Source organism: Sebastes umbrosus, chromosome 12 (genome assembly GCF_015220745.1).
Source record: "Sebastes umbrosus isolate fSebUmb1 chromosome 12, fSebUmb1.pri, whole genome shotgun sequence".
NCBI classification, from domain to species: domain Eukaryota; kingdom Metazoa; phylum Chordata; class Actinopteri; order Perciformes; family Sebastidae; genus Sebastes; species Sebastes umbrosus.
In genome coordinates, this window is record NC_051280.1 from 22,008,609 (window position 1) to 22,031,575 (window position 22,967).

The 22,967-nt window shown below is 40.7% G+C and overlaps 2 protein-coding genes across 5 annotated transcripts; one reads left to right on the plus strand and one right to left on the minus strand.

Annotated features, from left to right (window-relative positions):
* On the plus strand, positions 1-13,066 carry LOC119498307 (calcium-binding mitochondrial carrier protein Aralar1-like). Its single transcript, XM_037787073.1, has 18 exons — positions 1-102; positions 3,070-3,123; positions 4,565-4,710; positions 5,165-5,280; positions 5,759-5,898; positions 6,026-6,172; positions 6,990-7,128; positions 7,292-7,385; positions 8,008-8,092; positions 8,233-8,314; positions 8,422-8,580; positions 9,281-9,333; positions 9,629-9,709; positions 10,493-10,633; positions 10,838-10,976; positions 11,112-11,270; positions 11,365-11,455; positions 12,084-13,066. The coding sequence occupies exons 1-18, from the start codon at positions 91-93 to the stop codon at positions 12,304-12,306; spliced, it is 2,061 nt and encodes a 686-aa protein (XP_037643001.1). The 5' UTR covers positions 1-90; the 3' UTR covers positions 12,307-13,066.
* Positions 13,056-21,725, minus strand: LOC119498308 (dynein, cytoplasmic 1, intermediate chain 2a-like). 4 transcript variants are annotated; one of them, XM_037787075.1, is made up of 17 exons: positions 21,568-21,725; positions 19,311-19,419; positions 19,082-19,214; positions 18,526-18,610; positions 18,106-18,168; positions 17,768-17,895; positions 17,598-17,687; positions 17,219-17,381; positions 17,016-17,115; positions 16,484-16,609; positions 16,189-16,335; positions 15,960-16,073; positions 15,730-15,863; positions 15,415-15,559; positions 15,182-15,322; positions 14,623-14,748; positions 13,056-14,457 (listed from the first exon to the last, which is right to left on the minus strand). In XM_037787075.1, exons 2-17 carry the CDS (start codon positions 19,416-19,418, stop codon positions 14,356-14,358), a joined length of 1,905 nt encoding a protein of 634 aa, XP_037643003.1. In that variant the 5' UTR covers position 19,419; positions 21,568-21,725; the 3' UTR covers positions 13,056-14,355. The 4 variants fall into 4 exon arrangements, with proteins under 4 accessions (XP_037643003.1, XP_037643002.1, XP_037643005.1 ...); XM_037787074.1 differs by having other exon boundaries at positions 18,526-18,661; XM_037787077.1 differs by lacking the exon at positions 18,106-18,168.
* Positions 21,726-22,967: the final 1,242 nt, after the last annotated feature.

The window sequence follows — 22,967 nt, forward strand, 5'->3', positions numbered from 1 at the left end:
TCACCACGTCACACAGGGCGTGACGCTGCTCGACGCTGCTGCTGCTGCTGCGCCGCATCACTCTCTCACTGTACGTGACGTCAAACCAGCATGGCGGTCAAGGTGACTTCGGCATCTCTCTCTTCTCTTCTCTCAAACCTCTACTTTAACATGTCTGCATGTCTACTGCTCGTTTTCTTGTGTAGGATCTAGCTCAGCCAGACTTCCTGGTCCTTCCTGGTCAGGGTGTCTCTCTGATAGAGGAGTTCTGGAGCATCAGCGCCTCCAGGACGGTGGCCTTGATGAGAGACATCCACAACCTCGGAGAGCTAGCCCAGATAAAGCTAGCTGAACAGGGCTGCTATCACTGATAACAACTACTGAACGATAGCTAGCTGAGGTGGCATGTTTCCACAGCAGTCCTAGTTGCATGTAAAGCTTAACATGTCATTGCAACGCTTTGTGTCCTCTTCAGAGTGAGTAGGTTGTCTTTGCTAGCCGGCTACTCAGTTATAGTTTGAGCTTGTTGTTTAGCTAGCTTGCCTGACTTGCCCAACCTGAGAGGATTTATGCCAGCCAGGGTGTAGCCATGATTGTGTGTGCATTGCCTGTCTGTCTGCAAACTGGTTCTCCTTCAGTGGACGTTTCAAGGAGACATTATTAACCCCCCGAGGCAGCTAGCTAGCTTGTTTGGGCTTCTTGTTATGTGCAGAGCACCACCTTCCTGCAAAGCGAAACAACTGTTGTTGTTTTAGGGTGTGGAACAATGTCATTATGTTATTGTAATGGCTGCTGTTTTTAGGTGCCAAGTAGTAATTACAGTGCAGTAGTATTGTTATTACTAGTAGTAATGATAGCAGCAGTAGTAATTGTAGTGCAGTAGTATTGCTATTACTAGTAGTAATTATAGCAGCAGTAGTATTGCTATTACTAGTAGTAATGATAGCAGCAGTAGTATTGCTACTACTAGTAGTAATGAAAGCAGCAGTAGTATTGCTATTACTAGTAGTAATGAAAGCAGCAGTAGTATTGCTATTACTAGTAGTAATGATAGCAGCAGTAGTATTGCTATTACTAGTAGTAATGATAGCAGCAGTAGTATTGCTACTACTAGTAGTAATGAAAGCAGCAGTAGTATTGCTATTACTAGTAGTAATGATAGCAGCAGTAGTAATGATAGCAGCAGTAGTATTGCTATTACTAGTAGTAATGATAGCAGCAGTAGTATTGCTATTACTAGTAGTAATGATAGCAGCAGTAGTATTGCTATTACTAGTAGTAATGATAGCAGCAGTAGTATTGCTACTACTAGTAGTAATGATAGCAGCAGTAGTAATTATAGCAGCAGTAGTATTGCTATTACTAGTAGTAATGATAGCAGCAGTAGTATTGCTATTACTAGTAGTAATGATAGCAGCAGTAGTAATGATAGCAGCAGTAGTATTGCTATTACTAGTAGTAATGATAGCAGCAGTAGTATTGCTATTACTAGTAGTAATGATAGCAGCAGTAGTATTGCTATTACTAGTAGTAATGATAGCAGCAGTAGTATTGCTACTACTAGTAGTAATGATAGCAGCAGTCGTATTGCTACTACTAGTAGTAATGAAAGCAGCAGTAGTAATGAAAGCAGCAGTAGTATTGCTATTACTAGTAGTAATGATAGCAGCAGTAGTAATGATAGCAGCAATCGTATTGCTACTACTAGTAGTAATGAAAGCAGCAGTAGTATTGCTACTACTAGTAGTAATGAAAGCAGCAGTAGTATTGCTATTACTAGTAGTAATGATAGCAGCAGTCGTATTGCTATTACTAGTAGTAATGATAGCAGCAGTAGTATTGCTATTACTAGTAGTAATGATAGCAGCAGTCGTATTGCTATTACTAGTAGTAATGAAAGCAGCAGTAGTATTGCTATTACTAGTAGTAATGATAGCAGCAGTAGTAATGATAGCAGCAGTCGTATTGCTACTACTAGTAGTAATGAAAGCAGCAGTAGTATTGCTACTACTAGTAGTAATGAAAGCAGCAGTAGTATTGCTATTACTAGTAGTAATGATAGCAGCAGTAGTATTGCTATTACTAGTAGTAATGAAAGCAGCAGTAGTAATGCTATTACTAGTAGTAATGATAGCAGCAGTAGTAATGATAGCAGCAGTCGTATTGCTATTACTAGTAGTAATGATAGCAGCAGTAGTATTGCTACTACTAGTAGTAATGAAAGCAGCAGTAGTATTGCTCTTACTAGTATTAATGATAGCAGCAGTAGTAATTGTAGTGGTACTATTAGTAGCAGCTGTAGTTGAAGTAATAGCAGTACAGCACCAATAGAAGCTGTAGTAGTAGTAGGCTAACTTGTAGTAGGCTATTAGGAGTAGTAAAATTAACAAAGGCACTAAAATAACAAACACATTTTCTGCTTTGAAAAATCCATACCATAGTGCTGTGGTGCAGGTAGTGGAGGTACTGTGATAGACCACTGCCTTATCAGTGAAAACAAACACTGTTGACCTCTCATATAGATACCTCAACAAGGTCAATGAGATAGCAATTGTTTATTTTGTTTGATACTAGTTCCATCTACTGGATGTTGGAACAAAGTCAGTATGGCTTGAGGTAGAGATGAGTTGAAAGATGACGCCATTGGCACAACAGGCCTTTTTCACAGCAGTATTGCCAAGTAGTAATTAAAGTGCAGTAGTATTGCTACTACTAGTAGTAATGATAGCAGCAGTAATAATAGTAGTGGTACTATTGGTAGCAGCTGTAGTTGTAGTAATAGCAGTACAGTACCAATAGAAGCTGTAGTAGTAGTAGTAGGCTACCAGGAGTAGTAGCAGCCGTAATCAGTGGTAGAATGTAGGCAAACTAAGTACATTTACTAGCCTATTTAAGCACAATTTCAAGGTACTCTTTCTTTACTTGAGTATTTTGATTTTATGCTACTTTATATATTTGTTTTTGCTTCTTGTTATGTCCAGTGCACCACCGCCTGCAAAGCTAAACAGCTGTTTTGTTTTGGATGTGAAGGTGAAAATGCATATTGTCAAGGCAATGTCATAATGTTATTTTAATCGGTGTTGTTTTAAGGTGCAATCTACCAAACGCGGGGACCCAAGTGAGCTGAAATCAATCTTCCAGAAGGTAAGGTTTTGCACATCCTAACAAAAATCAGTCTCAAATCAGTATGTGCTGTAAAAAAAAAAAAAAAAAAACTAAAAAAACAGCTCACCCAGAACTGTTTTCACTACTGGGAATGAGCTTGTCATGGGGTTTGAATTACAGCATTAGCCTTAGTTAAAAGTCCAGCACAGAGTCCTGTTAAGCATAAATAACTGGAACTAATCTGGTTATATTCACCAGTTAGCCTAACATTATTGTGCTTTACTTAGAAAAAGCTTAAATATATGGTGGGTCAAAGTTGTTGAGTCATCAGCTGTTGTGGGTGGAGCTGTTGCTTTGGTTCAATACAATACATGAGAAGTGTCACTCAATTTCAGGCTGCTGTGATCGTCTTGACACGTTATGGGTTTGTTCTGGGAATGTTTTTGAGGCAGAAGTTGGTTTCATTGTTAGCCTGTGTAACTCAGTCAGTAGAGCATCATACTTTAAATAAATAATAAAGATAAATAATAATAATAAAGAGTTCAAGTCCCTGCTCAGGCTGGTACTGCAAGTTTTTCTTTCACTTCCTCCAGTACAGCACAAGCAAGGACCTGAATGTCCTTGTATTTAACAGCTCAGAGACCACAGTGTCACACCAGTGCTCATGTAATGTAAAACATTCTGTGTATTCAGAGTGTCAGAGGATACGAAGGCAAGACTGGTCAGTGCATGACCACAAGATATCATGAGCGACTGTAATAGGAGTGGATTCGGTTAACCTTCACTGTGCTCCACTGTGTTCTGCGTGGCAAGTGTGTGACACAATGTGTGATAGTCTAAGGTCAAATAGCTTACAAGCTCAAGCTAAAAACATCAGTGCACATGTTCCTGCTCGTCCATGGGCAGTTGTATTTTCTTACATGTCACGTGACGCCACAACTGAAACATCAATGACCTTGGATATTCAGGTCCAGCATGAATCGCCAGCAAAGTTTAGTAAAAAGACCAAAGACAGAGCTGAAGTTTTTTGTGAGCCACTAACCTCAAAATAATCCTATATGAACATTTCTGTTAATGAATTGCCCCTGTAAGTCAGTGTAGTGGAGTAAGTAAAGCACGCACCTTATAATGTTGTATAATGTTCGCAGCTTGGGACACTAAATTTTAACTAATAACAAAAAGCCTACAGCATACAGTGTATTACTGCTGACTGGTGGGTCTCTCAAAGCCATGTAAATGTCATGCTCCACACTGACCAAACCAGGTCATTAGCTAGGGCGTTGTGAAGGTTAACAAAGCTGTTATAGCTAATATAAAGTCATGCTATTGAGATGGGATAACTCTAGGTCATGTAAATAGTGCACACTATTTCTAGAGCTAACTGGAGGTGTACAAGCACTGTTAAATAAAGAAGTCACTGTTGGTTAGTTCATTTATAGGCTTAAGGGAAAAGAGGTTATTTTGTTGCTTCTCCCCTCAGTATGCCAGTGTAGCGGACAAAGATGGAGAGAGGTTCATGACCCCAGGAGACTTTGTCCAGAGGTATCTAGGACTACACACGCAGATCCACCACAACCCCAAAACTGTACAGCTCATCGCTGCTGTCGCAGACACTACAAAGGACGGGTATGTACAAACACTTGCACACAGCTTATCATGACTAATGACAGTTTATTGAGCCATATCTGATTAGTACTTGCCATTATTGCCATTTACAGATAAGATAAAACCTCCATTTCACTGACTGTTTACACACACACACTCTCTACTGATCCAGTGAATAAGTGTTTAGATCTGTTCAGAAAATCTTAGTGACAAATGTGCTTTTTTTTTTACCCAGAAATAAAAGACAGTTTATTTGTCATTTGCTGTCTGGCCTTTCAGTGAATACAGAAACATGTTACAGTATATGTTTGCATATGGCAATGTTTTTATACCAAAGGAAAAAAAAACAATGTCCCAATGACTTTTTTATGTGCGCGTGTGTGATTTCTCTGATCTTAGCTTCATTCCAAAGTCGTTGTTTAATAATATATATATTGTTTTTTGTCTTCCATCACATGTACGCCCACAACGGCAGGCTGATCTCGTTCCAGGAGTTTCTTGCATTTGAATCGGTGTTGTGTGCGCCCGACACCCTCTTCATAGTAGCCTTCCAGCTATTCGACAAGACCGGAACCGGGAACATTTCCTTTGGTACGGGTCAATATGCTTTCTGTATTTTCGCATTGGCTTTGAGTTCAATTATTTCAATGAATACAAAAATATCCATATATATATATATATAAATATATATATATATACATAGCACTGACTGTACACTGTGAAGAATGTTTTCAACTCTCTGTTTTTGAAGGAAATTCTCTAGTTTAATTGCAGTAGTCGTCAGAGCATTTTACACGTTTTCCTGCAGTGAACTGTGGAGAAAGATTTCCTAACATGGCATTGTTAACCAGATTACTCCTCGGTCCAAGTCATTACACATAGATGGACTTACATAATGGCGTTCATGCACTGTTTCTTCTTTCCTTCCTAACTCGACTAACTTTCTTATGTCACACTCACAAAGCCTTATGTTATGGCATTGGAAATGATTTGACTTGACTATTGTTTATGACAATTTGTCTGGAAGATTGATTATTGATTCTTATTTGAATGTGTATTTGTGCTGCAGAGAATGTGCGGGACATCTTCAGCCAGACCACAGTGCACCACCACATCCCCTTCAACTGGGAGTGCGAATTCATCCGTCTGCACTTTGGACACGACCGCAAGAAAAACATCAGCTACCTCGAGTTCACCCAGTTCCTGCAGGTGTGCCGATTACACACACACTGATCCGAGTTTTTTGCTTTCTCTCTTTTTTCCCCTCTATCACTCTCTTTCTCATATTTTACTACATACTATATTTACACTCGGCCTTGTGGTGTCATGTTTTTAGGAGCTGCAGTTGGAGCATGCACGCCAGGCGTTCGCCCAGAAGGACAAAGAGAAGAATGGCGTCATCTCCGCCATGGACTTCAGTGACATTATGGCCACCATCAGACACCACGTGCTCACACCCTTTGTGGAGGAGAACCTCGTCTCTGTGAGTGTTTGTGTGTGCATGGAGAGCTTACTGACAGTAATTCGTATAATTTTTCACTGTGGCCACAGAGAATAGTCAGGTCTGATTGACTCGAGGATGAGTGATATATTCAGATGACCACAGCTCTGATCAAGGTGAACGAGGGCATAAAGTTTTTCATTTGCCCCAAACTATGAAAATGATACTTATGTTTTGATCACTGGCTATTGGCAATATAATTCACTCTAACCTGTGGGGTTGAATATGTAAACACGCAGCAGAGATAAATCCTCATCCGCTCTGCATCTGGGATTATTAGCCTTATAGGATAATACTGGTTATGTAAATAATAAGCTTATCTCAGGTTCTTCAGTGTTCTCTTGTGATAGGTGTTTTCAATACATTCCCACTATAATCTCCGACACTTCTTGACATGGCTGAATGTGGTGGTTAACACTGAAGTGTTAACCTGATTTACCTGAGATTCTTGTCACATAAAGTCAGATATCCTGCTAAAATATGCTCAGTACAGTTTTGTGTCGTTTCTTTCCTTTACTGTCAAGAGCTTCATTATTAAGGCACAAGCCCAGGCTATATACTAAAAGAAATATTACAGTACAATATGACAATTAAAGTAAAGGATTAAAGTTATTCTTTAGCCCTCACAATAAAAGAAATAACTAAAATAAAGTAAAGTTTAAATTCACATAAGGCTGTATTGAGTAATATTTGCATCTTGTCTTTCTCATTAAGAGTTGAATATATATATATATATATATATATATATATAATATTATTTATAGTGAAAGCAGTACCTGATGTGCCTTTCTTCTACCAGGCTGCAGGTGGCAGCACCTCTCACCTGGTCAGCTTCTCTTACTTCAATGCCTTCAACTCCCTCCTGAACAACATGGAGCTGATTCGCAAGATCTACAGCACACTGGCCGGCACGCGGAAGGACACACTCGTGACCAAAGGTGCACACATGGTTACATTACTGTGATGTCTTTGACTTTCACCTAAAGATGTTGCTCAAGTGTGTCAGGAATGTCCATGTTATTATAAAAGGTTTATCTCTCTCTCTCTCTCTCTCTCTCTCTCTCTCTCTCTCTCTCTCTCTCTCTCTCTCTCTCTCTGCAGAGGAGTTTGTTCACGCTGCCAACAAGTTTGGTCAGATCACTCCCATGGAAATTGACATCCTTTACCAGCTGTCAGGCCTGTTCTCCTCCTCTGGGTAAACACTCACTCTGATACTCCGTTAAAGTCTGTGATAGAGTCTGTCAGGCCCAAATGCTTAAATTCACCTCAAACGTCTGTACTTGAACTACTGTACTACTAACAATTACTGAAAAATGTTGTCTGCATCCGAAATCGCATACTATGTCGTCACTTCCTGAGAGCCTCCTTGCCGGCTGGAGACACGTAACCATGGCAACCTGTGCCAACCTCATGTGACCAAAATTATTGTTTGTGAGAATCTGAAGTCTGAACTAATTTTAAATATATACCACGCCTACCAAAGTGAAATCTTATACTTATACTTACATTGGAGCGTTATTGACGTCACAGAGCTGTCCGTCAACGTCTGTTATGAGCGTTGTCGTCACTACCGCATTGCACTGTGGGATATTTATGCCGCCGTAGTGTCCAGCGTTGCATACTGTAATATTGCACCGAAAATATTATGCAATTCATGTACTATTGGTTTCATGTTACGGTTTCGGACACACTAAAAGATCTCACATACTGTTTGAGCGTACTAAATAGCATGTTAGTATGGAATTTGGGACGCAAACCATTATGATCTGTACGATGACGGTGATTTAAATAACATGAAATAAACATCTGTGTATCAGGCGCCTGAATTTTGCTGACATCGAGAGGATAGCTCCTTTAGAGGAAGGATGTCTGCCCCACCACCTGGCTGAAACCCAAAAACAGGTACTGTGCTCGTGGCAGTCTGAATGTGCAACTCAAAATGTCTCTAAACACCAGAGCTACTCATAATGCATCACTGACGCCATCATAAACTATTTTCATAATGTGAATTCATGGTCCCATGATGTGTGATTCTCCATCAGGCCCTCGGGGACTCCTCCAGGCCTGTGTATCTCCAGGTTGCAGAGTCGGCCTACAGGTTCACCCTGGGCGCCATCGCTGGTGGTGAGTTATCCAGAGGAAGAGCTGCCTGTCTGACGGACACACGGCAGCATCTGATATCAAATTTGGATGGCTGGTGTTTAGTCTGAGTTAGTGTGTTTTTTACACAGCTACGGGAGCGACGGCCGTGTATCCCATCGACTTGGTGAAGACTCGTATGCAGAACCAGAGGTCCACAGGATCCTTTGTTGGAGAGCTGATGTACAAGAACAGCTTTGACTGCGCTAAGAAGGTGCTTCGCTACGAGGGCTTCTTCGGCTTCTATAGAGGTAGGCACTTGTGATATCCCCCCCGTCTGCAGTCACAACACCAGTGATTTGGTTTTTAGTGTCCTGTCTTTTTTTTGTTTGTTCATTCATCTTAGCTGTGTGTTTCATCCTTTTCCACTTTGATGTTATTTTTCCTCTCCATGCCATTAATTTTATTGAACACATATCTGTTGTCATGAAATTGCAGTTAGCTTCAGCATGTAGTCGACTGTATGGCTGCCGTGTTTGAATTTAAAATAAACATTTGCTCAGTTGAAGCATTTTATTTTTAGGTGCCCACTGATAGAGTAGGACTCTTAGTGTTACACAACTAAGGTTTCAACCTTTTTTTTGCTAAATGAATTCAAAGGTTTTGTATTTTTTCTTGTTGAAGTGATGCAGCGTCCTTTCTTTGTCTAATAATAGCAGACTTTCTATTACTGTACACTTATTTTGGGCTGTGTTGCATCATACTAATTATAATATATTCCTATTGTGATTAACTTTTATGTGTATTCTACCTGTCCTCTCTCAAGCTTCCTCATCTTTCATATCATTAGTAAAAGCTCTGTTCGTCTCTGTTGGTCTCCACCTTCATGTTTCTGACCTCAAGTCTTATTTTCCATCTTCTCATTTCTTTTTCTTCTCTTGCTCCTGTTTGCTCAGTAATTCTAATGAAATGAGATTCTCTTGTGACGCAATCCCCCATGATGCTCCACAGGTCTGGTCCCTCAGCTTATAGGTGTAGCACCTGAGAAGGCCATCAAACTCACAGTGAGTAGCTTCCCTCACATCCTCAACTCCATATTCTACTTGTCATGTTACATTATTATAATAATGATTTATTTTATATGAGCTTTTTCACCAAAGTTTACTGCATGCTGACAATGAAATCGTACACAACACATGAAAAACACAGCGAAAAGAAGCTTTAAAATCAACGTATAATTTAAAAATGGCTAGGACGAATGACATCACATCAGGGGAAATTTACAAAGGCAAAATGACAATGATGGACAGATTTTCAGCATTACTCTGAGTTGTCTTTGCTTGTGTTTGCGTCCCACAGGTGAATGACCTTGTAAGAGACAAGTTCACCGGCAAGGACAACACAATTCCTTTTTTTGCAGAGGTCTTGGCTGGTGGTTGTGTAAGTAACCGGTTCCAAATACTTTCCATCTGAATGCATACATGAACACTAGATATGAAGAAATGCAGGCAGTTACTCGAGGGCGTGTGCTTCCTTAGTTGTAAAAGGGACAGTTCAGGTGTTTTAAAGAGGGGTTATATGAAGTACTTATCTATAGAATGTGTATTACCTAGTAGATGACGGTCAGCACGCCTGCACTTTGGAGAAACGGGACAGAGTACCGGCACAGGAGCAAAGCAGTGTACTGCTGTGGTAGGGGCCGGCAGCAAAACATATTTTAGCTACCTAAAAGAAAGGCCCACCTAATAAATGATATCCGTTTAAGTGTACGTTATATTTCAAATCTTTTTCGAAGGGGAACAGAATGAAAGTAAAAGTTACCTATACTTCAAAACACCTGAACTATCCCCTTAAGGCCATTAAAAGCAGTCTGTTTATTTGTTGCATTAACTTGCTTGCACAGTTCCAAATTTTATTAACAGCGGACTGCAATACTAAATTGCATCCAGAGTTAAATTGCCATTGTCCAATGCAACATGTTTTTCTCTGTTTTATATTTTTGAATAGTGTTGTTCATCATTACACACATTGGCCCAGCACACCTCACCGTCGGAGGAAATGGCAAAGTAAATGATTGATCAGGATTTAATTTTTACTTTTGATACTTTTCATGAGCAAGACTCGGCTCCCATCCCTCAGCTGCGTACATGTGAGATGCAGGAGCAGTGATTGTTTTTTTTATGTAAATGTGCAAACAAGCTCTTCTTTTTCCTGTTTATCCAGGCTGGAGGCTCTCAGGTGATCTTTACCAACCCTCTGGAGATTGTGAAGATTCGCCTGCAGGTGGCAGGTGAGATCACCACTGGACCTCGAGTCAGCGCAGTCAATGTGGTTCGTGACCTGGGCTTCTTCGGCCTCTACAAGGTAACGGGTCTTTGATTGTACCACAATCTTCTCTCAGACCGCCCAGTGATGGTTGCATGAGTAGTTGGTAGCACAGCATTTTCTCAGTGTGTGTGAAAAAAACAAACTCCTTTAACCCTAATTTACTGTCAATCATTCTGTCTGGCGTAGTCTCCTCCCAAGCACAGTCTCACACATCTGTCTGTTCTTTGTGTGTCTGTCTAGGGTGCTAAAGCGTGTTTTCTGAGAGACATCCCCTTCTCTGCCATCTATTTCCCGGCGTACGCTCACCTCAAGACCCAGTTTGCTGACGAGCAAGGCAGGCTGGGAGCCCTGCAGCTTCTCGCTGCTGGAGCGATTGCAGGTAACCACAGATATTGGACCTAGAACAGCAGAAGCAGTTATGAAATACCGAATTGGAGAAATTAAAACCATTCAATTGACACTCAAGTTTGAAGAAACATGCGTCATCTGACCTCTTCGTAACTCTATTTCCCAGGTATCCCTGCAGCCTCCCTCGTGACGCCTGCTGACGTCATCAAAACACGTCTGCAAGTCGCAGCAAGGGCGGGACAGACCACGTACACCGGAGTCATCGACTGCTTCAGGAAGATCATGCAAGAGGAAGGGTTCAGGGCTTTGTGGAAGGGAGCTGGAGGTGTGTGTTTGTGTACATGAATAAACGCAGTGTGTCGGATTGTTTTTGCATGTAAACCGCGTTGAATGAACCGGCGTCTCTCTTTTTTCTCCAGCTCGTATGTGCCGATCTTCTCCTCAGTTTGGTGTGACTCTGGTGACTTATGAGCTTTTGCAGCGGTGGTTCTACGTCGACTTTGGAGGACAGTAAGTTGATCTTCTTTTTGTTTTAAAGGAGTGAGCAGTTAAGTCACTTTTGTAGCCTCTTTTTACCATCTTAGACAGCTGTAAAGTAGACAGGGAGGGAGGTTTGGGAGGCACATGTGACGATGGACTTGTAGGATTCATGGCCATAATGGAAATACGGAACATTTGACTTTAGAGACAGGAAATATAACTCTTAAACTACCACTTGGTGCCATATTTTTCTTTCTTTTCCTTTATAATTTCTGCTAAAAAAATATAAAATTTGTACTACCTTTCATACCTGTCTCACTCTGCTTGACAGTGTACCAAATAATATTTTGTTAGCATGTTATTTGTTTTGTAATTAGATGAATCACATTCCACATGATTGGATGATGCAAATGTACCTGCAAGACCTTGACTTGACAGTGTTGTGACTTTACAGGTTGACATCAGGATACAATACTGTCCTATTTTCCATCATAACTCCTCAGAAAAGTTGTATGTTATTACATTTACTTCCAATAAAATGAAAAGGACATATATATAAATGTAACTGTAAATGCCAAAAACATAATTTCCCCTTTCCTTTATATATCAAATATGTTGTTACGTTTGTGTAATGATCCCCCCCCTCTCCTCTCTGCAGTCGTCCGACAGGATCTGATCCGACACCCAAGTCTCGCATCTCAGAGCTTCCTCCCATTAACGCCGACCACGTCGGAGGCTATCGCCTGGCAGCAGCCACCTTTGCCGGGGTGGAGAACAAGTTTGGCCTCCACCTTCCCAAATTCAAGTCCTCCGGCGTGGTTTCCATACATCACCCAGAGCCAGCCGCCGCCGCCGCCGCCACGCCGGCTCAGGCCCCGTAGAGGTTCTGAATCTCCATATCACTCTGCCATCCCTCTCCTCCTCTACCAGGAGCCAGACACTTCGATTAGATACACAAATAAAACACGCACACAGTTGAAACACACTCCACAACAACCAAGGTGAAGGTGTGCTCCGCTGGCAACCCAGCCAGAGGAGAGCTGGCTTACAGCTGTGGACCGGGACCGGAGTGCTGACTGCGTCGTATCATCAGTGGCTGCACGCTCATAGCATCTCCATCATTTGTGTTCTTCTCTCCAGCATTCGTATTAAACGGAGCCTTGGGCACTCCTCTCTCTATTTCTCTCTCTCATGAGTAGCTGATTTGATTTTTATTCTGTTTTCCGTCTGATACTCAGTGCGAGTAGGACTTCTCTTATTGGACAGCGGGCATAGAAACTATTAGATTGGTCAGCACGGTGTGTGGGGCTTCACTCTCGGTTGGTCCTCCCACAGGAGGCTACGTACTGTACATATTGTATAACTGTGCTGAGGCGGCATATTGACGGGAAGGAAAAGTGTTACTAAGCTCCGTAACCTCCAGTCGGCATCATTATATACAGTAACTGTAATGTTATGGCAATGTGGGGCCTTTTGGTCTTCGAGAATCACTCTAACTGATGTACAGAACTTTTCAATTATGTGTTTTCTTGATTAAAAACAAGAATCATGAGAAGAGAATTAGATATTAATAAATTAAATGTATCTCAATTCAGTCATTGTATTTTATTGAAATAAATCATCCATATGGTTTTAATTTTACCAATATGTCTTGAGTTTTTATTCCAATGGAAAGTGCAACCATTAACTGTATCAGGAACAGTAGCAGGAAAGAATACAGTACAATTAGGCTATGCAGAATACTGATCTTGTTCATGTTATATCAAATATGGTTGCTACAGTGCATCTTTAGCTCATTTTAAACATTAAAGAGAAAGCGTTTGAAGCTGAAATCTATCACTAGCCTGCTGAGGTTGGACTGCTGCATCCTGGAAGGAATTGAACATTGGATGGAAAAGGAAAATAATGAAAATCTATTAATGTTCTGTGGTAAAACTAGTTTCCAACCTCAGCTTTACACCTCCATTTACAACTTACTATGGTTTGTTTAGATCCTCATAAAGAGGACAAGTCAGGAAACTGCTTCTACTACTCATTACACAGGTACAGAGTATAAAACAATAACCTTTGGTACAGAAATCACTTATAAACTGTACTAGTGTCAATAAATTCAAGGCAAGTGTAGTAACAGATTTTGCCTGGTTAAAAAGCTTGTAATGCTAATCTTAGGAATGTACTTCTCAAGCTTTTAGTACAAAGCAGCATTTTTTTGAAACAATACACAAAAATATTTAAATAAGTGCAACCACCAGAATAAATATTAAATATTGTAGTGGTTGAAATGTAAGAATGACACACTTCTGCACAGGCCGCAGTGTGCATGTAAGCACATTAGCCTGTTTTAGTCATCAAATTCAAGTGCTGCTGAGGATAAAGAGGATCTGATAGTGATATGTCAGCTTTTTCTTTGCCAGCCGTGTGCACAAGCGTGTCTGGAAAATATTAAAACATGTAAAAACACTCAAATGGTAATAAAAAGGTGCAAGTACAAAGGTTTGCATATTTAAAAAAGGGCTGAGTTGGTTGAGGCCTCAGGAGAAGAGCAGTTTTCTGGAGCCCTGAGGATGTTCTCAAAGCTAGAAGTCACACAATCTATGCTGAAAATCACTTCCCTGTATTCCTCTGTCAGTTCAACTTTCAACCACTTCACTGTGGTTTCTGCACTACTACTGCTACACGTGACATTCGTCGTCCCTACGAACTCTAAAACTCTCAAAGACACATTTAAAAACACATCTAAAACTTGTCTTTTCTATCCATTCCAGCTCTGCAAATCTCCTCAGGCCAATTCATGTAGTAGTAGGTGGAAAAAGCTGGAAGCCAGAGAGAGGAGAGCGCAGCTCCTCTGGCAGTGTTGTGTAGTGTGCTGTAGGTGGTGTAGTGTACTGGAGAGAAAGTTATGAGCAGTTGTCAGTGTGGGGTTCGTAACATCAGACGTTGGCCAGTTCCTCGGCTTCGTCTCGGTTCTCATTGATCTCAGCCAGCGTCCTGACGAAGCGCGTCCACTCATCGGCCTTGGGCACGCAGATTTGCTGCAGAAAGACAAAGCACAACGCATGTAATCAGCATGTCAAGGAAGAGTTGGAGAGAGTGACGCCAAAAAGCATCAGAAGATAACTCGAGTGTAATCCCACAAGGTAGGTAAATCCCATATGGAAATAGCCAAAGCATCACAGTAACATGGGATGACATCTCACCTCCCCTACGTCGTAGACCTGCACCTGTCCCTCCGAGTCCCCGGTGGCGATCTCCTTACCAGAGTGAGCCCATCTCACACGGTTCAGTGCTGGAGCGCCCTCCACACACACACTGGCGGTGGGAACCTAAAAAACACACACCAGCTTACAAAAAAGCCATTTTAAAACAACTACATGCTCATGTTCATGGAATAATATTAGGAATTTTAGCTAATAATGCGATGATTTATCTGTGCTTGAAGGACATTTTGTGAATATTAGCTTTCTTGCCAAGAGTTAGATTGGAATGAAACACAATGTGTGACCTTTAGAGCAGCTATTTTCGACCACTGGGCCAGAGCGCCATCTAGTGGGCGTGTGGAGGCACTCCCAAATGGTTAGATTAAATTAAAAAATATATTTTGGGTAATTTACAAAGCTAGTTATTTTTATATCTAAATGTGCTCAATAAGTCACAACTGTCGGAATGGAGAAAAAGCGAATCTCCCAAAATGTCAAACTGTTCCTTTAAAGGGCAAAATGAAGGTCTCATGGTTCAGTGTATTGTGCGTGTGCGTACTTCTGTATCATTGTTGAGGTTCCACAGGTCCAGGCGCCCAGCCAGGTCCACGCAAGCAAACAGAGCAGGGTGTGCTGGAGACCACATGGCATCATAGACGTAGTCACAACTGTCCTCGAACGAGTACAACGGACGGGTACTCTGTACAGAAGAACAGAGGGAGAAATGGATTCATGTTAAGAAATGTGACTAATAGTGCATCTAATGGTATAACAGACATGTACATGTCTCACCTTAGTGCTCCAGAGTTTGACGGTCCAGTCAAAAGAGGAGGAGATGAAGAGGTGAGAGAAGTCGACGGGTCCTCCAGCACTGTGGCAGCTCAGCCCGGTCACCGGACCATGATGGCCCTCAAACACCTCAGTGATACCCGCCTTACTGTAACACACACACACAAAAACACCACTGTGAGGACTTCTACTAATCACCTTCTTTCCCCCAAAGGCTTTCTCCAGCATTTGTTGGAAGCCACAGAGTTGCTTTCACATCCTGGTTGTAAACCAAGCCACATTTGGTGCTAATGAGGTCAGAGGTCAAAGATCACACACCTCCCGTGGCGACAGGCCGTGTAGACGGAGCCGTCCTCGCTCCCCACCACAAAGTTGTTCACGTCGCCCAGAGGAAAGGCCATAGAGGTGACAGCCACGGCTTTGCTCTGTTTGAATGCCAGCTCCAGACTGTCCTGCAGGGAGAAAAACACACAGAGCATCAGACTACTACCGTCTTCTGATATTTATAAACAGCATGTCTGTGCATCATCCATACGAGCTCAACGTACCTGTGGCTGGGAGAGCATGTCGAGGCTCCAGGAGCACATTTTGCCATCAGTGGAAATGCTGATCAGGTTGTTAGCGTTTTGGGTTCCCACCACGTTCACACAGTAGACAGGGTGCTGAACACAGCAGAGCACAGTTAGAGGAGTCAGACGACATATGTGTCGATCATATTATAAATGAAGTAGTTTGTGAGTGTGTAGATATAAAGGTGTGTGAGCTCCAGTGCATTACTGTGTGTGCAGCTGCAGACAGGGGAGTTCTCTGAACAGGGGTTCGCTTGTTGCTCCTGTTGTCCCATAAGACGATCTGTCCGGAGTACGTCCCGCCCACCACCAGGTTGGGGTGGAACTTTGCAAACCCGGCTGACATCACCTCCGACTGGAGGCAGAAAATAATACAATTTAAATATATCTGCTTCTGCCTAAGCATGTGTTTGTATTAAACTTACAATTTATTTTGTGATGTAAACTATCTTAAAGATAATGCGTTTTATGCCAGTCATTTGTGGCTCGAATTCTTCCCTTACCTGGCAGTGGAAGATGTACTCAGGTGTGTCTTTTTTATACTTCAGGTTCCAGACCAGTGCCACTCCATCAGGCTCATGGGGAGCATCCTCGTTGTTGTTATACGAGGCCACCAGCAGCTCTGGATACTGAGAGGAACATAGCAGCAGATTTTAGATGCAGAGGAGCAAGGAAAGAATCATTTAAGAGTCACAAATGAATCAGTAGCTGACAGGAAGTAAACTTGGACCAAAGCTGTTGCCCTAGCAACAGAATGGCAATTAAAAGGTCTCTAGCAAAGGCATGACCCACCCTAGTCTGTCTCTGATTTCCTTACCATGATATTCTTACACTAACCCTAACCAATCTCACTCCTCATGCCTAAACCTAACCAATCCAAACAACGAAGGCAACTTGTAATAGCCAATGAGAGGCAGAGTAGGGCGGGTCATGCCTTCGCCATAGCAGGATTTGTAATTTAGCTACCGGGGGTGCGCTTTTGGACATGTAATAGGATGAATTTCTCCGTAGTGATTAATAACAATCATAACCTACCTGAGTTGACCAGTCCAGACAGGTGACCACTCTGTTTTTAGTCCAGCGCTCATCTGCAAACTGTCTGTTCAGAACCAGCTTTGCACCTGCCTGCAAGTCACTGCGAGGGACCAAAAAAAAACAATTATCAACCCTGCCTATGCATCTGTCATTTAACTTCTTATCTCCACCATTTACACAAAGTTTTTTTTCATGTGCCTCACCCTTCTTTATCCTCTAGATCTCTGCCGCTGTAGTCGAAGCAGACGTCCACGTGCTCAGCCAGAGCTCTCTCCACGATCCTGCTGCCTCGCTCGAAAAACGACAGGAATTCCTCGGAGTGCAGGACCTGCAGCTTCTCTTCTTCCGTTAGCTCTTTGGGAGTGTCTATACGCAGATAATTAAATTTAGGGGTATGGAAAAATACTAGAAGTTAGCTTACTGGGAATATTTTGCTGGATAGATCAGTACTGGTAAGTGAGAGTAAACGAGTAGTAAAAGCAAAACAGTTGAGAATATTATTATTAAAGCACATTGGATTGCCTGCCACACACAAATCAACAACTAGGCCAGCTTGTTAAACATTACAAACTTCTGTCTTACCCTCGTCCTGCTGTTCGCCATGTTCATCTTTGTCCTCCTGGCCATCCTCTGCTGTTGGGAGAGCAGTTACCTCCTCATCCTCTTCCTCATCTGGAACACGCACAGATTTGATTTAGTTTTTATTCAATTTTGACTAAGCCAAGGTAAAAGGTTTGTGTATGTTTGTTTACCTGCTTTTTGATCAGCGTGTGTCAGTGCCTCGGTGGGTGTCTGTGTTTCTTTGCAGTAGGAAACCATTTCCTTTGGGAGAAAGTCCACCTGGGTCACTTTGGACATGCCCAGCCTCACAGCTCCACGTCTACACACACATACCATGGTGGAAATAAACACAAACACACGAATACACAGGTTTGCAATACAACGCAGAACCAAATGCAAATTCTACATGTAGAGACATAAATAATGATGCACAGACATAATATTAACACATTTAGACAAATCTAAGATGAAACCACAAAAATAGAATAATGCTGGAAGACAAGCTAAAGGAGAGGAGGAGGAGCAGTACCCCATCATCTCAGAGTCGGAGTGGAGTTGCAGAGTAGAAGGGTCAGGATCCCAATGCAATGTCCTAATACAGCCAAACCACCAGATGGTGTTAGTTAGAGAAAGACAGGACAGACAGAAAGAAAAAAGGAAAAACAAGAGGATGAAACCAAACGCAAAAGACAGGCAAAAGGTAGGCCAATTTAGAGATGGGAAAGATGAGAAAGACAGCAAACAGAGAGAGAAGAAGAACGGAGTGTGCGTTAATAGAGAAACGTCAGCGTGCCGGTGAAAAAGGCAAAGAGGAGACAGGTCAGAATTCATCAAGTATATTTACCATGTTAATACACACACACTTGGCATGCAGGTACAACCCAAAATTACATCAAAATGACATAAAACAACCAATCCCCATCTCTCTCTGTCTCACACACACACAGACCTTGGTCCTGCGTTTCCGTCCCCAGAATCTTGGCTTCCTGCATCGCTGCCCACTGATTTGTTGGAGGGAGACATGGGGGCGGGGACTAGGTAGTGAAACAGACACGTATCTTCTGTTACTACCCTCAGGGGCTGAGCTGTGAGTGTGCGTGTTTGTAAGTCAATGAACGGGTGAGTGAGTGAGAGAGTGAGTGAGGGAGGGAGTGAGGTATGGAAGAAGTGTGTGAGTGAGTGAATGAGTTTGCATGCAGTAAGGAGGACAAAGCAGAAAAGGACAGACAAAGGGGGGAGAGAAGAGAGAATGAAAATAAATGGCAGGCAGGTTTTAGGTGTCATGCACAAACAGTTAACAAACAGTTAAAAGTGAAATGTTCAGATATTGTGTGAGGCGGAGGAGGGGGGACAGCTGCAGTGACAGAAACCAAGCCAGACCACAAAGTTAGAGGTGACTTTTTTTTTTTATAAACGCTGCAATTCCATCGAGCAAAACAGGAAATGATGGGACATAAGTGAGGGTGAAAGATAAAAATAGAAGCATGCAGGCGTTGAGTGTTTACCGTGGGATATGTCAGGGGTGATGCCGACACTCTGCAGCAGCATCTCCGCCTCCCTCCTCTTCCTGTCCAGGTCAGAGTCTTCATGACCACCTGAGGACCCACCGCCCGCCTCACCTCCACGCTTTGAGTCTCCCTACGGAGTACAGAACATGCTAAAAACAAAGCAGCAGCCCGGCAGGCTCTTCACGATACATGAAATATTAAAGGTGTTTAAGTTTCTACTGCTTACATCCTTCTTTTTCTTCTCCTCTTCTTTTCTCTTCTTCTCCTCTCGAATCTGGGCGATCCGTTGTTTCTTCCTCTCCAGTTCAGCCTTCAGCTCGCTCTTGTCAGACATGCTGCAGGAGGAAGAGACGATGTTACAGGACACTGAAGAGACTCTTCAAGAAATACCTCACTTTGTTTTTTTCTCTTTGTCATTTGCACCATCAGCTGTTTGGCATTTTTGCTTAAAAAAATAACAAAAACGTAAATGATCAATCAATTATCAAAAGAGTGGCCAATCATTTTCTGTCAAACAACTAGTATCGCATTGAAAACGGTTCAAAACTACACTGCAGATCTATTTTAGAGCTGAAATGATTAGCTGATAAATGTATTGATTGATTGATTGATTGATTGATTGATTGATTGATTGATTGACAGAAAATATGGTGACAACTATTTTGATTACTGATTAACTAAGTAGTCATTTTTCAAGCAAATACCAAACATTCCGTTTGTCATACATGGTAGTAAACTAAATATATTTGAGTGTTGGTTGGATTCAACAAGGAATGAGATATTAAAGACAAAACGATTAATAGATTAATTGGGAAAAAAAAAAGATTGGTCACAGCTGTTCTGTATTTGACGTAATTTTATCTTTAACATGTAGAAACACTTTAATTGCTTTGGCATTTTAATCATGTTAAATAGAAGGAAGCTTTTTCCTGGTTTGCTTTCTCTAAACTGAGGCCAAAACACTTTAATGTAATCTAAGATGGGTGCTTGAGATTAAAAAAGATATATTCAACAACAAAGGTAATTCATTAGAAATTAGCACAAGAAAATCAGCTTTTTCCAGTGTTCAAACTAGCACACATCACTGCTGCAATCTCCTGAGTTGTGCAAGCATTACACGCTAGCCCTGGGCCTGTCATATTGGTAGCATGTGAACTGTTTGACAACAATGTTCTCTTTATGTGTTTTCTCCACTAGGACACGGCTAACCGTGAATGACTGGGAAGGGTGTGTTATTCCAAAAATATACAAACTAAATACAAGCTGTTAGGTTAGGTTATTATGAATCCCTCAAGTTCAATTTACAAATAAATATTCTCAGTTTAGATAGATAGATAGATAGATAGATAGAAAGATAGATAGATAGATAGATAGATAGATAGATAGATAGATAGTAACTTTATTGATCCCAAGTGAAATTCAAGTTTCCAGCATCACAGTTCCATAGTGCAAAACATGTTAGTAAAAAAGGCAGTAAAAAAGTTAGTAGTGCAAAGTACAAAGTACAAAAACAATATACCAGATATAAAAATACAAAGAGATGAAGAGACTGTTAAAACTGAATATAGTGCAGGGTAACAGCTGTGATATAGGACTATTAAAAAGTGAATATAGTGCAGAAGAGACTGTTAAAAATGAGTATAGTGCAGGGTAACTCCAGTAGCTTAGTCTATGAAAGTGCACTGTGTGCATTATTATCTGTCCTGCAGACCTATTAGACTGGTTTTTAAACATACATACATATATTAAAAGTCAGCGTTTTAAATGAAGGTGTGGCTAGTAATGTCAGCATATATATATATATATATATATATATAAGCTACACACCAGCTCATATTCATGTCCTAACATACTACATTTATTTATTGACTGACTGCACACACTATGTTCACCCATTCACTCTGTATCTTTTATATCTCTATTATTGTTTTTATAATTTTGGTATACCTTTACCTCTCCTGTGTTTCACTCTGTTTGCTGATGTTGCTGCTTTGACACCTGAATTTCCCTTCAGGGATTAATAAAGGTTCATCTTATCTTATCTTATCTTATCTTATCGTTAATCCTGTTATGTTAGCCAGAGATGCTCCAACACCACTGTATTACTATGCAGATAAAAAATGAAAACTAGCTCCTGTGTCCATTTAACCTTTTGTTTTTTCGTCATAAATCGCTTATTATGATCAAATTCATGCTATGAAGGCTTTCTACATTAAGAATGTGTCAAACATTTGTTATACTCTAAATTACACTGTCACACACAGACATAAGATAGCTGTGTTAGCATGCTAGTTTAGCTCGCTGTGTTAGCATGCTAGCTAATCTCCATGGCAGCCGGCGGCCTGCTGTCACAATACGCGACTAACGGTCCACTAACGGTAACCTCTCATAACCAACGCCCGAGCTCCTCTCTCCGTTATTACGGTCCCGTTAACTGACTAGCGTATGAAAGCAACACAGTTTATGACAGCACAATGAAATACCTGCTATCAGATGTTAGGTTCCGGTCAGACAGATGACAATAGAAGGAGGTTTGTGGAGCTTTATGTCTGAAGAGAAGTGATGATGATGCTGGAAGAGAGACAGCAGTTTACTGAGCCAAACGTCTTCTTCGGTGGTTGGTCGCACAACCGTTAAAGTATAGTCGTACCGCCCCCTACTGTGGAGGACCGGAAGAGTCACGGAAATGGATTTCTTTTTTTTATTTATTTTTTTATTTATTTTTTTTTTCTTCAAAATATTTATCTATGAATATATTCACTAAATTAAAAAAATAATTGATTATTTGACATTTTAATGGGCAATTAAAAGAAGAATTATAAAAAAATATTTAACAAATTAAATAATTAATCCATCAATAAATAGTTCAAATCAAAAAGGGATTTACAAAAACAGCATAAAACAGAATAAAACCTCCATACCCTACTGGAAAATGTTACATTATGCTGGAGAATTTATTAATATTTGATGGGTTTTGTTCAGCTATAACGATCCACCGTTGGCAGCAGTGGTGGAAGAAATATTCAGATCCTTTATTTAAGGGTCATTTTCAGGTTCATATTTGTATTTTGTGTTGCTACTAGAACATGTTTACCAGCTGTAATGTTAAAAAAAAAACTTTATTTTCCCCATTCTGTCTGCCTGAATATACCTGTATTCATGCTCTGTCTGAAACACTCCGTTTTAGTGCATTTCAACGGAATTGCGTTGTTGGGCAACAGCTTGGGTCCATGTTTACTTCCTGTCAGCTGATGTCATTTACATAAACTGCAACAGGATATAAACTGGGACACATTTAGAATGTTTAAGTTTAAAACCGTGTAATGATCTAAATATTGTATATTTGTGACATCACAAATGGACAGAAATCCTCACAGCTTGTTTCAAACGCAAAATTACTAAATACGGGCTGTGTGTATTTCTCCGTATATTGAGCGTTTTGATCATTTAAAAATATTTATAGAGCACTTAAACCTGCGTTATAATATAAAAGACATGAAAATCTCACTTTTTACAATATGAGACCTTTAAGTAACAGGATCAATACTACAAAATAATCCATAACAAGTAAAAGTGCATTAAAAGTTTATTAGGGTATTAATAATGAATATTCCTAGAGAAATAGAAGAGAGAAGTATAGAAGGTTTTATACTGCAGAATGTCCAATTCCATAGTGCTAAATTAAAAAAAAAGAATTATACTACTGGATTATTATTACTGATCACTTAACATGTAAGCAGATTTTATTCATGTTGAAGCTGCCTGAAATTGAGGGAATTTAGCTATTTTGTATACTGTTAGGTCAAAATATTACTATTATTGTTATTATTATTATTATTATTATTATTATTATTATTAATAATATTATTATTTTATTAACTGA